Raw genomic sequence first — 18,199 nt, 5'->3', positions numbered from 1 at the left:
TGCAATAAAGCAATAACAATGTCCTTGCACAAAATGCCAAATCCAATGTCAGACATTTTAAACATTTGTATTCTCTGATAATACAAATGTTTAAATTAATACTGATAAAAAATAAACAGATTTAGTTTTAACAAAGAATTTTGTGAAGATACATTTTGTATTAGAATCTGACATCTGTGCTGTTTCATTTTACTAAATACTTGAAAAAAAATCATAACGGATCAGTTTATCAGACACTTTTATCCAAAGCAAAGTACAGCACAATGGGGAATTTGAACCTGAAAACAGTAAAATGCACTAACCACTGAACTTTAATCTCCCCAAAAATACTGTTTAAAAGCTGTTAATCACAGTATTGTTTGGACTATTAAAAATGATCGCACAATGAAAGTACATGTACACTCAAAATATTGTAACAATATAAAATACATTTAGTTTTAAATTCTGTCTTTTTATGAATAACAGATGACCAATGGAGGTGAATGTAAATTAGTCTTAATTTTGAATCGTGTATTTGACAAAAATATTTTTGAGTTCTGGCAAATAGAAATGTTTTCCCCGTTATCGATTTTACATCATGCTAAATTCACATGAACTCAGTCACAGAGATTAAACCTGTCATAAGCTGAATGATCTTCTGTGGTTTAACAAATTACCCACAATCATTCAAGCACAATTTCTAGTGAACTAATTCTGTTGAATAGTTCAACAGAATTAGAAGTAGCATGTTGTGTCAAGATAAAACTGACAGAACCCACCTGGACAACTGACACACGCACTGGCCATCCTGAATTTTGATCACATTTCCTCTGCTGTCTCTAGACAACCCATGCAACTTCTCCTGTAGGGCATGGAAGATCCATCCTGATGCTTTGTCCTTCAGTTGTTGACTACTTCAGTCTTGCATCATAGTAAGAAAATCAACATCCTATCAGGCTGAGCAAAGCCGTTGCTGGGTTTATCCTATTTCCACACTCGCAGAGGAACTGAGGTCTCCCTCCTGTGAATGCCTCACATTCTGACTTGTGTCTGGTTTCTATTACGCCAGCCTTCTGCCCAAGTAGGAAGTATAAAAAAAGAGAAGCCGAAAAAATAAAAAGAATCCTCCACTGGCAAGTGACCCTCATCCAAGAGGTCATACTTGAGGACATCTGACTGCAGATTGAAATGAACACCCAGCTGAGGGAGCTTGTTAGTGGCAACACGCGCCCCCCCAACCTCTTCCCACCCCCTTTGCTCAACACTCATAAGTAACACAGTAGATTATGTAGCCTGTTATTTCTCTTGAACACTGGTGTTGCTCAATGCCTCCCCGTGATTACCTCAAAAGTACTAGGATTTAAAAGAATGCATGAAGTTTCAAGTTACAATACACTAAAATGTTGGTGTGTGAGACATAAGTATGCAGTTTACACTTAAATAGACATGCTGTTCATGACTCTCAAGCTAATTTAACACACACTGTATACACTCTCTCCTCCCCATTTCTCACTCTCACTCTCTTACACAAACACACACACAAACACACTCCACCAGAATAGTTGACAGGTAGCTTACTCATGGTAACAGATGATGACCTCACAAATATGAATGGGGGACAGAGAGACTGGAGGTTTTGGGGACATAAGTTGCCTGCAGAGATAAAACACATTGCCTCAGAGCAGATCCGCTTGAATGTATCCAACAGGTATACTTAGTCATATTAAGTGTCATAATATTTAGACATCCCATCTAGGCATGTGGCCAGAGATTGGACAAGCAGACAGGTATCTCTAGGCTCCTTTCCACGCCTTTTCCAACTTTATACTGTATATGTTTAAACTCAATTCTTTATACTGTATATGTTTAAACTCCGTTCTTTATACTGTATATGTTTATGCTGTGTTCTTTTTGTCAGGCTTTGGAACGCAGTAGCACACATATGTAATCTTGACAAAAATACCATTGATATATATAGCCTATTCACCTCAATATCTGTTACTCACAAAAATATATAGCCATGTATACACATATAAACATAATACTTATATATACCATACAGTATGAACCTTTGCACATATTTTTCTAGACAAAGATGACTTAGAATAAACAGTGATAGGAGGCCCAATGCTAGGACCCTACTGCTTCTAATTGAAAAGGAATTCTTCAGTCAATGCTATCTGGCTTGTATTACAATGTATCTGGTCTGTTTCACAATTGTCATATTATTACTATATGACAAACAGTATCCCTCTGAATATACCTCTCTGATGCCAAGAATCATAATTAAATTAAATATGCCTTCATACAAAGCAGGTATATGTCCTATTTATCTCATTGATTGAGAAATTAAGTTGTGCCAGCTGCAGATTTGTCATTTTTATCATCTGTAATCTGGGAATTGACTTTCGTCCTTTACAAAGCAATTTTAGTGTAGAGACACACAGAAAGGCTCTGAGGTAGATGTAATGGAAGATAGTTATGGCTTTTGCACTATGTTCACCCATGAAAAAGATTCAGTATGCACTGCCATAGTGCAGCTTACGGTTGTATTTGAATGCTGTGTGGACGTCTGAAGGGAAGAGAGCTTTAAGGAAATGGAACTGTGTGTGTGTGCGTGTGTGAGAGAGAGGGAGATCATATTGGTGTTGTGCTAAGATCCTCAGGCTGTGTGAGGGATGAGGCTGAGTGGGTTCTGTGTCTGAAACCAAGCCAGCTGAGCCTGCAGGATCTTCCCCCTCCTTCCCCCGCCCCCCCCTTCCCCCCCTCATGCCCCACCCCAGGCCTCGCCTCCAAACACCCCACTCTCCCTCTGAGGAGAAGCGGCTTTGCATGAAGCCCTGCTGGGGAAGACGGGCAAGGAGGAGAGGGGATGCTGCTGGAACAACGAGAGCATTTGGGGTTCAGCTTGGCGGCCATGTGCTATCCTCAGGAGGGGTGCTACACAGTCAAACCATCACGTGTCTCTTCAAAGTGGGATCACATGTCTCTGCTCCAAAGTCTTGCTGCCACTCAAAGGATACCGATCACCCAAGGCAAGGACTCCCTCTCGATTTCCTGGTGCTGATCTATAAGTATCAAAATCGTACCTACATGACACATTATGTCAACTTTTATACTAGATCCGCAGTGTGGCAAAGACTTGATAAAGCACCTGAAGGGAAAGGATCTGCATTACCGTCAGCTGTGCAAAACAACACTGTGTTTAAAATGTATCGTACTGCATACTGGCTTGGAGAGCCCCTCTTACGAAGATCAAAACTGATGATGATGATGGATCTGGACTGCTCAGGGCTCGAATGCTCATTAGCCTCAGTGTCACCTTCCAGAGGGTCAATGACAGTTGTTTACAGTCAAGTTCAGATGATGCTGTGGAGCCCCATGGAGAAGGGAACATCTCAGCCATTCTCCTCAGCCCTTGCCAATGTCATCCTAAGAGTTATCTGCATAACTAAGTTGATGGCAGCCGACTGGGTGCCAGGGAGGTTTGCATTTACGTAACGGATCGAGCTTGGCCATGTGATTTCAACACAACCCCCCAACCCACCCCTCCAACCCACCCCTCCCTCCCGGACAAAAGAGTGACTGAAGACACCATGTAAAAAAAGCATGCAACTTCTGTGCACAACCCCTCGCCTCCCCTCTCACCACCCAACTGCTTTTCCCAGGCGGAGCGGGGGGGTGTCCCAGAGGCTGCCTGAGAGTGGCGGCAGTCCTCTCGCATTTGTTCACTTTTCTCCCGTTTTTCAACCAGGCCCTATCCTACCCCCTGGGAGAGAGAGTCCGGTGCCAGTTTGACTGAGGCTCCACTCCACTGAAGCGACTGGGCTGAAGAGCCTTGAGGTGGATGCCAACATAAACCCCCAGAAAAATAACTTCCATCGGCTGAGCTTGTATGTCTGCTACTGCAGTCAACAAGGAATCCAGCAGTTGCTGTGTGCTTGGATGTTGGACCTGATATGATCCATAATCTGCTAACAGCTAGGTTAACAGACACAGGCTTACATTGTCTTTCAGATGTAGATGTTACTGGACACATGGTACACATCCAGTCTATCATTTAATTGAAATAATATTTACATTTGCTCTAGAGACAACTCTGAAGAAATTCAGCATGACTGGTGAGAGGTTAAACCCTACAAACGATGCCCTTGCTCTCACATAGTAGGTAGGCTGCTGTGACTTTATACAATTAGTTTAAACAAAAGAAGCCTACAAAAAAGAAGCAGAGCACATTTCCACAGTCCAGTGAGAAATAAATCAGTCCCCCCTCTAATAATCTGGGCCTGCTGTCTATCTTAACAGGAGGTTTGGTTGTACTGTCCCCAGATCTTATAAACACCCTAAGACACTTGAGACTTTCAAATGGATCTTTTCATCCCAACCATCTCCACAAAGAACCATGGCAGGAGATGGAATTTGAGGACTAACATTTCCTACAAGGTTGACAAATCATGAGAATGAATATACTGTATGTTCCATTCATGTTGTATGTAAGCTCATGGCACTTGTGGATATGTAATGAAAAGCATATGCTGAGCCTGTTGTGGGTTTTAGTTTAAATGTAATGTAGTGTCAGCAGACTGTGTCTTTCAGGCCAATGAAGCATCCTGCTCACTGTAAAATATCTCAAGGTTACATGATGACAACAAAAGCAGGGATTTGATCCCCAAATAGTTTTCAAGGTGGATTCTCCTTCGCAAGTTCAGTATGAAAAATGTATGAAAACATTCATCACTTCATTTCTTGCCCACATTTGCTTTGGCAAGTCCTGAGACTTGTCGGCTTGGCATAGTCCTTCTGGCCCATATCAAAGAAACGTAAAAATGCATGAAAAATGCCAGAGAAGCATCCAATTCTTCCATTTCAACTCAGAAGAAAGCACCAGTCAGATCAGTTTACAGTGAACAAGAGGCAGCAAGTTCATTTATATGTAAGTGCAATCATCTTATTCGACTGGACATCTTCCTCAAGGTTGATATATTGCCATTAATTAAGTCTTCCCGTCAATCTTGTGAAACTCATAAGGAGATACTGTACATTTCACAACCTTTGAGGCCGGTTACAGGCATTGATCCCCGCATGACCAAGCATTTATTCAACTAACCCTAACCTTGACCTACAATGAGCTACAGTACATGCCTAACCGTAACGAGAATTATGTTTTCCACTGGACATCCAGAAATATAGACGTTACTTGGACAAATATTACAGACAGTTTACGTCTGTGTAGATAAGATTTTTAATCATGTTGCTTCAGGATAACATATGATTTTGAAAAAGTGGCTCGTACATAATATCACAGTCAGGCAGCCGCTGTGCAAAAACGTACATGCTCTTTTAGTCTCCTGCCTGCTCCCATCACCCGCCTCCATGAATGGCTTCTGAACTCCTGATCAGGACAACACTAGCCTCTACAGTTGCCCCTCCAAAAAAAAAACAGCTACAGACAACAAAGCCTTTCTGCCAAGAGCCTGCAGTCCTTCATCTTTTGACATTATCTTGTCATAGCTGACCATGTCGTGGGTTGATCTGGGCAAGCCCCAAGGAGCATGAGACCTACTCAGGGTCATCAGAACCAGTAGAGATGGGCTTGCCGACGCTCCTCCTCCTCCTCAGTTTAGTAGTGCAGTGCAAGGGCAGAAACACCAGCTCAGTGAACTTGAGCTACTGGCATCTAGACTGCAGGCTTTCCATCATAATGCCAGCAACTCCTCCTTCTTTCTTGGTGTTATCTTATGCAACAATGGCTGGCATGGTGTACTGTAAATGATCTTCATTATGGCTACTTGCAACTTCTGTCACCTTATCACGATCCTGTGGTTAGTGTAGTGTGGCGTGACCCATAATCAGTTCAGATGGTTAAAGTGTATTTGATTATAGTTGCGTGGTATATTATTTACAGGAAACAGATTGACTCCAATAAAAGCAGTCATTAACATCACTGATCTAGACAGAATAAAATGTCCATACTGTGAGCTGTGGTTCTGGTAGCCCCCTGCTGGTACTAATGGACATTTTTAAGGGTTTTCTTCATTTCAGTTAGTAGACACCCATGCACTCATTCTTACAGTTTTTTATAATCACTTTGCCACTAATTTATGCCGAGATTCTTTCAGAGATGTTGTCAAATGAAATCATCTTTAGCGATGTGGATGAAAACTTGTGGCCAAATTCACAAGACAGGGTTGATGGAAATGTAGGAGAGTAATCAATCCTTTGTTTTGCTTTGTTTGTTTGTTTTTTAGCCAGGTGAGGAACATTGCAGTACATGTTTTACGTACTGTAGCATAGTTTTCTTTTGTAGCTCATTATGTTTGCTTTGATACAAAAAAACAAAGAAATGTTGTAATTTGATTGTATTTCATCAAGACATTTCTGATTTTGCTCAATGATTCCACTGTCTATAGTATTCTCTCTTAGTCCATTTATGGTGATAAAGTATCTTATGAAACATGTATCACATATTTTGTAGTACTATATTTAATGATTGTACAAACAACTACATGGTGAAACTATGGGTATCTTGTGTGTGGATGATCTAAGTGAATGTTCCTATGGTATTTCATGATAAATTTGTTATTTGAACTAATGATTCTGCATGCGCTAGGTGTCTTTAAAGATATGAACATACAAGGCAATGCTTTGAACATGTGACAGTCTGTGTTACAAGTAATGACTGTTTCAAGTTTTTTATCTAGAGTTTTGAAAAAGGACATCAAGGTTCTGAAATTTGTGTCAAAGTGATTGTAAAAAACTGTAAAAAAGATTGAAACGATTGAATTTTGAATAATAAGGCAGGGTAAGAAGCTTTGAACTGTATAACTACAGTACAATGGGCATGGTGTTAAAATGTGTGTTAAGTTAGGACCAGTGTTGGGGTAGTTACTCAAAAAAGTAATAGATTACACATTACTAGTTAGTTTTTAAGTAATGCTTTACTTTACTAGATTACTCACTGCTGAAAGTAACTAGTTACATTACTTTTGGATTACTCTTTAACATCACATGAGATGCACTTGCCAAATAACAATATATGTACCATATACATTTACATTAAGTCATTTAGCAGACGCTCTTATCCAGAGCGACTTACAGTATGTACAGGGATATTCTCCCCGAGGCAAGTAGGGTGAAGTGCCTTGCCCAAAGACACAACTTCATTTGGCACGGACAGGAATCGAACCAACAACCTTCTGATTAATAGCTCGACTCCCTAACCACTCAGCCATCTGACCCCCTATATACATGCCCAATTCAACTCAAATTCTTATTATAGTGAGGACATACACAAGATCTCTCTTTTATGCTTTTTAATACCACAAAACTGACAAAAAAGTTGTGAACATCAACCTAAAAGTTGTCAAGCATAACAAGGCTACATCACTAGCAGTAAGCAAAATGTCTCAAAACAAGATCTCTCTTTTATACTTTTTAATACCACAAAACTGACAAAAGAGTTGTGAACATCAACCTTAAAGCTTATCAGGCATAACAAGGCTACAGTACTAGCAGTAAGCAAAATGTCTAAAAATAAAACTGCTATAAAACTGTCGCTGTTGCTGTCTTCATTATCATCTGGATAGTAAAACTCTGACTCCTCGATATCGCTCATTTTGAAGATGACGTCAGAGGGCAATAAAAATCCGTATCAGACCGGCAAGGACATAGACATATACACGTATATATGTCTATGGGCGAGGAGGTCAATACGCGGCTGGCATGACTACCCATTAGCCAATCAGAACTTACTTATTATATGTCTGTATATACTGTCGTTGCCATATAATAAGTAGTTAGTAATGTGCATACCTCCATCCCTCAAAAGACGTCCTAAGCGACTCTGCAATTCTTGTTTCGCCTCTTGAACTCTGGGGTTAAGTCAAATGTTACGCAAACACACGTACTGTAATGGGAGGTTTGATTTGTTGTTTTTTTCTACAACTAACGCATGATTTGTTTTGATAAGTAGGCCTAACTGTAATGCGATTACTGAAGTTATCAACAGTAATGCGTTACATTTCCGCGTTACAGACAAATATAATCTGATTATTGTAACGCGTTACCCCCACACTGGTTAGGACCATGGTTAGGACATGCAGTTTTGGAACAACTACTCAATAACTCCATAGAATATTGCTTCACAGAGTCAAAACCATGATACCAAGGAAACGACTGACAGACAGTTTCAAAACCAAATGTGAGCTATATTTAAATGTCACAAACACTTTGCTTAATCTCTGAAGCAACTATAGTATTACAGACCAGATAAAGCACACAGGAAAAATACGAACCTACCTCTCCATGGGTAGCATAGGTTGAACTATTCTCCACTGTAGGGCATCCTGGGATGGCTTCCAGAGACTTGGTTTAGCTGCACAGGCTCAGAAGCAGGATAAGCAAGACAATGGGTCATTTTTCTTCAAAACCCCTCACCACCAAGTACAGGCAGGATACTCAGGAGTCCAGCCTCATGCCAATAGACCCATTGTTCTTCTTCTTGGTCGCTCCATGACTGGGATTCCACTATTTGTTTATTTCATCCAGGATGGTTTCTGTTACAGCTCATTCATTCACCCTGAAGATGTTCTGATCCCCCCACAACCTTGTGACTTAACAATGTGTGTTCGTGGGAGTTCAGATGGCAAGACCAACCTCCACATTGTTTTTTTGATGCAGGCCACACAAGTCAGATTACCATTGTGTTCATTTCCAAAGAACAAAATGATATGAATGCTTTCCTACAGGTACACTTGCTTTCCTACAGGTACACTCTTGCACTTTTGAGGTTCATGTTGTTTAATTGTAACTTGTTTAACTACATGCTCTTATGTTTCTTCCCATTGGCACTTATTTTCTTTCCACAATGTATGCTTCATGTTTTGGCTACCCACAATGTTTTTGGGGCTATCTCGTTTTTTGTGATCATTGACCTATGCCCTTTTGTAAAGCTCTCTCTTGGAAGTCTCTTTGGATAATGTCTGCTAAATGAATACATGTAAATGTAATGTAAATAAAGGTGGAAACAAATGACTCAGAACCACTAAGGACTCAGTGTAAATTCAGAAACAAGTTAACCACGTCCTGGAGCAGGCTTGGTACTTTGAATACTTTTCAGTTATCATGAAATCTTGTGAAAAACAAGAGAAAATTACTATCAGGTGAAATTCTTCCCACAGAGTTTAATGGCGCTTGGCATTTTCAGTTTTTTTTCTTAGAAACCTTCACAAGCTTGGCTAAGTTTGTCTTCCTGTCTTCCTGGTAACCCAATTATATAATTAAACTGACACATCTGGGCCATGCGTGAATTTTTGGAACTTTCATTATTCTTTCCAGTCTTGCTTTCTAGACTAGGTATTTACATTTGGTAGCTGTTTTGGTTCTGTTGATTCCCAAATGACTCACTCACTCACTCACTCACTCACTCACTCTCTCTCTCTCTCTCTCTCTCTCTCTCTCTCTCTCTCTCTCTCTCTCTCTCTCTCTCTCTATTTATATATATATATTCAGTTCAGTTAAGAAAGAAAAAGTGATACTGAAACAGCCTAAATTTATACAAATCCAAATATTACATTATATCAACTAAGCAGTAATGAAAAAAGGAAAACATAATAAAGGGAAGCATGTTTATTAAAAATAAATGACGTTGTGTCCCTGGGCAAGGCACTTCACCCTACCTCAAGGGAATGTCCCTGTACTTACTGTAAGTTGCTCTGGTTAAGAGCATCTGCTAAATGTCTAAATGTAAATGTGATTAGAGGTTAGAAAAAGTAGAAGCATTCATGTTAATTATATGCATTCTCGTAGGTTAACACAATGTTAGCATTCATATTAAAAGCTACAATATTTAAAAGTTACATTAATAGCTTTGGCAAGCACATTCTAGAACCTGAGCCTGTAGTTAAATTGAATATCTTTGGTTGGTTGCATGGACCCAAAGCCCCAGCGTTTGGTATCAATCTTAGGCATTTCCTCATCTGGATTCTTAAGCTCAAATTCAAAGTAGATGAGCATGAGAAAAACAAATTGTTTTAACTCATTTGTGGCAAAGAAGCGACCTGGACATATGCTGACCCCAGCTCCCCATGGCATGTTGTAAAACTTCAGCTTCTTTCCGCCCTTGTAGAAATCGGTCTTTTTACTCCCATCTGATGTGAGAAAGCGGTCGTACTTAAATGTGTGTGGGTCAGGGTGGACTTCTGGATCCATTTGAACAGCAGTGTAAGGGAAGAGGGATACCCTATCGCCTTCCCTGATATGGAACTTCTGTCCGTCTGCCATCGTAAGGGTCAAATCCTGGAGCACGGCCCTCGTGAGGACGGGGGCAGCAGTTAGACGCAGAGACTCCTCTACAGCGCTGTCCATGATGGGAGTCTTCATTAGCATGTCTCTGGTTAAGTCGATGAGTGGGCCGCCTTGCTTCACCTCCTGCCCGGACTCCTTCAGTACCTCCTCCACTTCTGCCTGGATGGCCTTCATGGCTTTGGGGTGCTTCATGAGGTAGAGGAGCAGCCAAAAGGCGGATGGCCCAGTGTTTCCCTGAGACGCCCACAGCAACAAGAACATGTACCTGTCCTGCATGAACTCCTGCATCCCATTTTCTTCCCTCACCTGCTGTTGATCACGCACCCATCCACTTATATTGTCCTTGGTCTTCACTTTCTGCACTGACAGCATGTCCCAGAACAGCCTCTTCAGGCGCTCTGCCTCCCTCTTCTCACTGGGCGGCAACACCCCATAGGCCAACTTGGGGAACAGTTGGTCATACTTACGAAACTCCTGAAAGAGCTCTTCAGATTGTCTTCTGTCAGCTTCCTTGGCTTTCGTTAAGCTCCCTGAGGCTTTGGGTGTCTCATTACCGAACAGGGCAAGGTAGCCAGCCCTAAATACTATGTTGTAACTGTACATGAAAAGTCCAGCCTCTATCCAGGTCTTTTGGTCCTCAGATTTGCCCACTTCGTACAACATCAGGTTCTGCAGGTTATGCATCATGGCTTGGGTCATAACCACCAGACCGTCCCCCATCAGGTGCTTGTTGCTTGTCAACTGCAGAAACTTGTGATCCTGTTCCATGGAATAGTACCCAAAAACCTTCTCTACCAGCTGCTTTGCGAACTTGTTGAAATCCAGCTTTGTGCGGGCCTCTTTTACAATATTACCAAAGGAGCGGGGATCCATGAGGAATGTGAAGTAAAATCCACCCAGCTGCACTGTGAAAATATCGCCATGTTTTACTTTCATTCTCTCCAGGAACTTTGCAGTGTCCCTGCGAAACTCCAGGACATGGCCAAGCCAAGGGATAGGTCCCTTATCTAAGGGGGGTTCTCCAGGGCGCCTTCGACGGAATGATCCCAGGAGATAGAGCCCTCCTAGGACTGACGCTACCAGAGCAAGCAGGAGTGGCAGCAAAAACCCCATGATACTTTCCTCTTGAACCTATCGAGCACATCTGGACTCAAAGCTTATAACGCAACAGATAAACACCAGGCTCCTCCCCCTGGCTTTCGTCATTTTGTATTCGAAGGACACTGCACTTTATTGAACCCAAAAGTGTCCTTGCTCAAGTTTTAAATGTAACACAATTCAACGAAATCCAACAACTAAATTGTGCAGCTAAATGATGTTCTATTACAGCTATTTTAACTGTGTCCAGCCAACAACTTTAGCTATTTAAAACATTACCTTTCTGTTTGTGTTTTATTTCTAAAACTTATTTCTTTAATGACAATAGTAGATAAGGGTTATTCATTTGTTACAGAGATGTCGTAGAAACTGTTAAGCGGGGGAGCTTGTGCATTTCCGCAAATTGACGACAGGGAGTGTGACTCATTATATGACTCCAATTTCGAAATGTGCATACTATTACCCGTAACCTCGAGCGCTAAACGGTCAAGGACATGAATCTCTGACGTAGATGAGAATCGTATGCATCTGGGAAACAACCGTAAAGTAAGCTTATTCACTAATCAGCCGTTAATTTCTACAATGGATATGTACTTATATCCACCGTTACATAATAATAATAATGAAATAAATCAATACAAAACATACCTTCCGAGCAATCATTAAATAAAGTAATCACAATAAAACTTGCCGCCTAACGCACCGGAGCTCGTATAGTAAACATAACTCGAAGTGATTAGTATAGCTTCGCCATACACCCATTTTGGACTTCTGCATGCAGAAACTCTGTAAACCCTGTGAATATACGTTTTACAATACTAAAAGTATTTTTCAAATGTAATACATAAAATAAGAAACAAAAACATATCAAACATGATATTAAAAGCTGTTTAGAATTATATTCATATGAACACACCTTTTAATTATAATTTCAGTCATCCTCAGTACACCTTCCTCTTCAACTGTTGAGACCACCTCTAGTGGTTTGTGCTAGAAGGTGTGATTGTCATCTAACATTACAGTCCCTTTGGTGCAAATGTCCCTGTGACCAGTGACAAAGGGGCTTGTATCTGCCAGAACAGCCCTACAAAACATAACTAAGGTAATTAAGCAGTCTTAAGAATGATGTGCTGTGTTTGTCAAGCAGATCTGACAGTAGCAGATAAAGCATAGTTCAATTTTATAGGTTAAACATACAACTGGTGGGGTAACACAGCTGAGAACACTGTGGCTTCCTGTAGGGAAGGGGGTCAACGTATGAGCTCAGGGAGTTGACATGAAATTACTCCTTTTACTGAACCCTAACCTCAAGGTTCTTTGAATTAGTCGGGAAATTTCGTCATTTTATCTTCAAATATTATGTGTAATACCTTTAGACTATTTTTCATCCTTCTGAGATCAGTGTTAGTAGGAATTCCTCCCAAAAAACAGGATCTGGATGGGTAAAAAACATGTTGACTTATTAACTTATTACGAGTTGCTGTGTAGGTGTTCATGGACTTCAGACCAAGCAGAATAAGAATGAGCTGTACTAAAAATAGTCCATGTATCCTGTACAGGTCAGACTTTGAAACCATTAGCAAATATCGACACAAGACCACAAAATGACAGCAACGTAAACATCATTGTACACTTCACTGTCATCACTAAGATTTTTCGGTATGAATGCTTGTTTTTCTTTATTTACATGTTTTAGATCTCACAGTTCTCGTTCCACTGTTATGCAGATGACACACAAATTGTCAGGGTGTGAGGAGGGGTAGGACCCGAATGCACGAGAGATGCGAGGCATGGTAGAACAAAGGGGGTTTAATTCTCAAAACGGGGAACAGATAGGGTACTCACAGGGACAAGTAGTAGTAAGGACAAGACAAAGACTGGACACAAAACAGGAACCGAAATAGACGAACCAAACGACACACAGGTGGACACAATGACGCTAACGAGACAGGTGAAGACAATGACAGGGAAACACTAGGGCAGGACAAAAAACTGAAACCGGGGGGGGGGCACGGCTGTGGCCGTGACAGTACCCCCCTCAAGGGACGTCACCACAAGGCTGGAGCAGGCCAGAGGATCGGGGCAGGTCCGGGGGTCGACCCGGAGGCAGGGCAGAGGGCTGGCGCAGGTCCGGGGGCCGGCCTGGAGGGTCGGGGCAGGTCCGGAGGCAGGGCAGAAGGCCGGCGGCCGGAGTAGGTCCAGGGAACCACCCGGGGGCAGGACGGGCACAGGGGACAGGAGGCACCTGGGAGCGCGGACGACGGGGCGCCTGGGAGCGCGGACGAGGGGGCGTGGACGAGGAGGCGCGGACGAGGGGGCGCGGACGAGGGGGCGCCTGGGAGAGCGGACGAGGGGGCGCATGGGAGCGCGGGCACGGGGGCGCATGGGAGCGCGGGCACGGGGGCGCATGGGAGCGCGGGCACGGTGGCAGGCTGCGGCCAGGAGTCCTCGGGCGGAGGAGGATGCGGCCAGGAGTCCTCGGGCGGAGGAGGACGCGGCCAGGAGTCCTCGGGCGGAGGAGGACGCGGCCAGGAGTCCTCGGGCGGAGGAGGACGCGGCCAGGAGTCCTCGGGTGGAGGAGGACGCGGCCAGGAGTCCTCGGGCGGAGGAGGACGCGGCCAGCAGTCCTCGGGCGGAGGAGGACGCGGCCAGCAGTCCTCGGGCGGAGGAGGAGGTGGCCAGCAGTCCTCGGGCGGATGAGGAGGTGGCCAGCAGTCCTCGGGCAGAGGAGGCGGTGGCCGGGGCACAGGGCAGGACCGAGGCTGGGGTACAGGGCAGGACCGAGGCACAGGGCAGGAACGAGGCTGGGGTACAGGGCAGGAACGAGGCAGGGGCACAGGGCAGGAACGAGGCTGGGGTACAGGGCAGGACCGAGGCTGGGGTATAGGGCAGGAACGAGGCTGGGGTATAGGGCAGGAACGAGGCTGGGGCACAGGGCAGGAACAAGGCTGGGGCACAGGGCAAGAACGAGGCTGGGGTACAGGGCAGGACCGAGGCTGGGGTACAGGGCAGGACCGAGGCCGGGGCACAGGGCAAGAACGAGGCTGGGGTACAGGGCAGGACCGAGGCTGGGGTACAGGGCAGGACCGAGGCCGGGGCACAGGGCAAGAACGAGGCTGGGGTACAGGGCAGGACCGAGGCTGGGGTACAGGGCAGGACCGAGGCCGGGTACCGGCGGCAGGTGGCCGAGACTCCCCGGCAGGCGGCCGAGACTCCCCGCCTCGGTGGTCTGGGTGCTGGGCGGCGCAACCTTGTTCGTCCGGGCGCAGGGCGGCACAACCTCAGGATGAGGCAGGGGCACAAGGCAGGGATTTAATTCTCAAAAGGGGGAACAGATAGGGTACTCACAGGGACAAGTAGTAGTAAGGACAAGACAAAGACTGGACACAAAACAGGAACCTAAATACATGAACCAAACGACACACAGGTGGACACAATGACGCTAACGAGACAGGTGAAGACAATGACAGGGAAACACTAGGGCAGGACAAAAACCGGGGGGGGGGCACGGCTGTGGCCGTGACACAAATATCTTATCATGTAGAACCATTTGTACTGTCACAAGGACATCCAGGCTGGATTGCATAAACTTTAATGAGAGTTAAAGTCCTGATATTTTGACCCAGTCGTGCCGAGGCTAGGCAAGGCAAGTTTACTTTATTCGTATAGCACATTTCAACAACAAGGCAATTCAAAGTGCTTCACATAAAACCATTAAAAGCATCAAAACATAATGCAAAAGAAATCAAGATAAAAAAAAATTAAGAACATTCAATAAGACATTAAAAACATCCAAAAATCAAGAAATAAAATAAAAGTTGCAGTGCAGTTTAAGAAACAAAATGCAGGAGTGAGATGCAGAAATTTATATCCTTGAATCTGGTTCAATTAAAGGCAAACAGCAAACAGTAAAGTCTTCAATCTGGATTTAAAGGAGCTGAGGGTCTTTCAGGGACCTTGTTCCAGATATGTGGAGCAGAAAAACTGAACGCTCCTTCTCCATGTTTAGTTATGACTCTTGGAACACAAAGTAGACCAGTCCCAGATGACCGGAGGGGTTGGGATGGTTCATAAGGTAGCAGCAGATCACAAATGTATTTGTGCCCTAAACCTTTCAGTGCTTTATAAACCAGCAGCAGGATTTTAACCCTTGTGTTCTCTTCGGGTCATTCTGACCCATCAGTCATTGTGAACCACCGTCGTATTGCGACAACTTTACCGCATACAAAAACAAAGTGAAGCATTTTCTTTTAACTGTCGGGCTGTCTCAGACCCCCCACATTGCGAAAGTTAAAAGAAAATGCTATTTATTTGTTTTTGTATTGGGTAAAATTGGGTAAACACAACGATGGTTCGTTGTGAATTTTTGGGTCATGTGACCCGAAGGCAGCACAAGGGTTAAAGTCAATTCTTTGTTGTACAGGAAGCCAATGCAAAGACCTCAGAACTGGAGCGATGTGATCCACTTTCTTGGTCTAAGAGAGGACTCGAGCTGCAGCATTCTGAATCAGCTGCAGCTTTCTGATTGACTTTTTACAGAGACCTGTGAACACACCATAACAGTAGTCGAGTCTACTGAAGATAAATGCAGTCGAGTCTACTGAAGATAAATGCATGGACAAGTTTCTCCAAATCCTGTTGAGACATAAGTCCTCTAACCCTTGATACATTCTTCAGGTGATAGTAGGCTGATTTTGTAATTGTCTTGATATGGCTGTTCATGTTGAGGTCTGAGGTCTGTTACACCTAGATTTCTGTCTTGGTTTGTGGGCGCTGACGTTCGTCCTTGGGACCAAAAACAATTACTTCTGTTTGATCTTTTTAATTAAAGAAAATTCAGGCACATCCAGTTGTTGATTTCTTCAATGCATTTACTTAGCCCTTGTATGGGATTATAGTCCCCAGGTGATAAAGTTATGTAGATTTCATGTGCAATTAGGTAGTCAGGTGGCTGAGCGGTTAGGGAATCGGGCTAGTAATCAGAAGGTTGCTGGTTCGATCCCCGGCTCTGCCAAATGACGTTGTGTCCTTGGGCAAGGCACTTCACCCTACTTGCCTCGGGGAGAATGTCCCTGTACTTACTGTAAGTCGCTCTGGATAAGAGCGTCTGCTAAATGACTAAATGTAAATGTAATTAATGCTGTGATTTTATATGATGTCCTTGTTTTATGTTTATTTTAACCATGTACAGCGACTTTGAGAACTTTGAAAAGCGCTATATAAATAAAATTTATTATTATTATTTGTGTGTCGTCTGCATAATTATGATAACACACTTGTTGTTTTTCATAATCTGAACCAGTGGAAGCATGTAGATGTTGAACAGAAGAGGCCCCAGTATTGAACCTTGGTGAACACCACATGTCATCATCATCAGCTCTGATCTGTAATTAGTTACAGACACAAAGTATTGTCGGTCCTTCAAGTAAGATTCAAACCAGTTAAGTGCTGCGCCAGAGAGTCCTACCCAGACTTTTAGTCTGTGTAGTAGTATCTCATGATCGACCGTGTCGAATGCAGCACTAAGATCCAGTAATACTAAAACTGAAGTTCTACCACTGTCTGTGAGTAAGTGGATGTCGTTGAAGACCTTAACAAGAGCAGTTTCAGTACTGTGGTGCTGACGAAAACCGGACTGGAAGACATCTAAACAGTTATTTGTATCCAAGAAGTTGTTCAGCTGTTGAAAAAACACATTTTCCATTATTTTACTTTAAAATGGGAGGTTTGATATTGGCGTATAATTTTTCATTATTTCGGGGTCTAAACTAGCCTTTTTTAGGAGTGGTTTATTAACTGCAGTTTTCAGGGCTTGTGGGAAGACACCTGAGAGAAGGGATGTGTTTATAATTTGTAAAAGATCAGTGGTCAAAATGGAAAGTTACTATAAACTAGATTAACAGATACACTCATTCACAGAATTTATATTTTTCTCCTCTCAACTGAGACTCTAATCTAGGGTCCTTTAAAAAAAAAAGAGATTTTTAAAAGTTTATAGGCCTACATGCCTTTATCTTCTTGAACCGACTTCACTACTGCAATGCCCTTAACATTGGTGTCAGCCATATCATCACTCTCAAGCTTGCAGTTAGTCCAGAATGCTGCAGCTCATCTTTGAACAGGAACACACAAACAAGAGCACATTAGTCCACACTGGCCCCTTCACCTGCTCCCTGTATGTTTTGGGATCGATTTTAAGGTTTTTGTGCAGCAAAACAAACAAATCATTAAATGGGCTAGCTTGAACCTATCTCCCTAATCTTTCACAACCATACATTCCATCAAGGTTACTCTGGTCTACTGACCCAATGCTTCTGGTTGACTGAAGGTTGAAGTACTGGGGAGATCATGCTTTTGCAGTTGTAGCACCCAAACTTCAGAAGGAGTTTCCTGTAAAGCTGGTCAATTTTTTAATCAGACCGTAAAACATATTTATTCCTTAGCAACACAGTAGGAGAGTTGCTTTGCTTTGTCTTATTGTCAGATAAACTGGTCTTTGTGTTTGTATTGGCTTTTGCTACTTTGATTGTACAGCACTTTGGTCAACTGTTGTTTTTGTTTTTTTTATGTGCTTTATAAAAACATTTGACTTTGACATATTCATAAATAACAGATTGTACTTTAAAAGAAAGGGTAGACTACCTTATCTAATTGTGCACCTTAAATGTTGTATCTACAATTTTAGTATTGTTCCACACACTATATATTTAACCAGTATCATCAGATATTTTGAGAGGATATTAAAAATAACTGTTCAGGAAAACATCAAGGAACTAGTCTTACATGTTCTTTCATCATCACATAATCAAAGAACACG

General features: G+C 42.9%; 1 protein-coding gene across 1 annotated transcript; it reads right to left on the bottom strand.

The window, feature by feature from the left end:
* Positions 1–9,591: 9,591 nt before the first annotated feature.
* Positions 9,592–11,397, bottom strand: LOC136958504 (5-beta-cholestane-3-alpha,7-alpha-diol 12-alpha-hydroxylase-like). Its single transcript, XM_067252464.1, has one exon. The coding sequence runs from the start codon at positions 11,395–11,397 to the stop codon at positions 9,862–9,864; it is 1,536 nt and encodes a 511-aa protein (XP_067108565.1). The 3' UTR covers positions 9,592–9,861.
* Positions 11,398–18,199: the final 6,802 nt, after the last annotated feature.

The sequence above is a fragment of the Osmerus mordax genome, chromosome 16, assembly GCF_038355195.1.
Source record: "Osmerus mordax isolate fOsmMor3 chromosome 16, fOsmMor3.pri, whole genome shotgun sequence".
Lineage (NCBI taxonomy): Eukaryota > Metazoa > Chordata > Actinopteri > Osmeriformes > Osmeridae > Osmerus > Osmerus mordax.
Note: the sequence above shows the minus strand (reverse complement) of the source record. Positions and strands in the feature narration are given on the sequence as shown.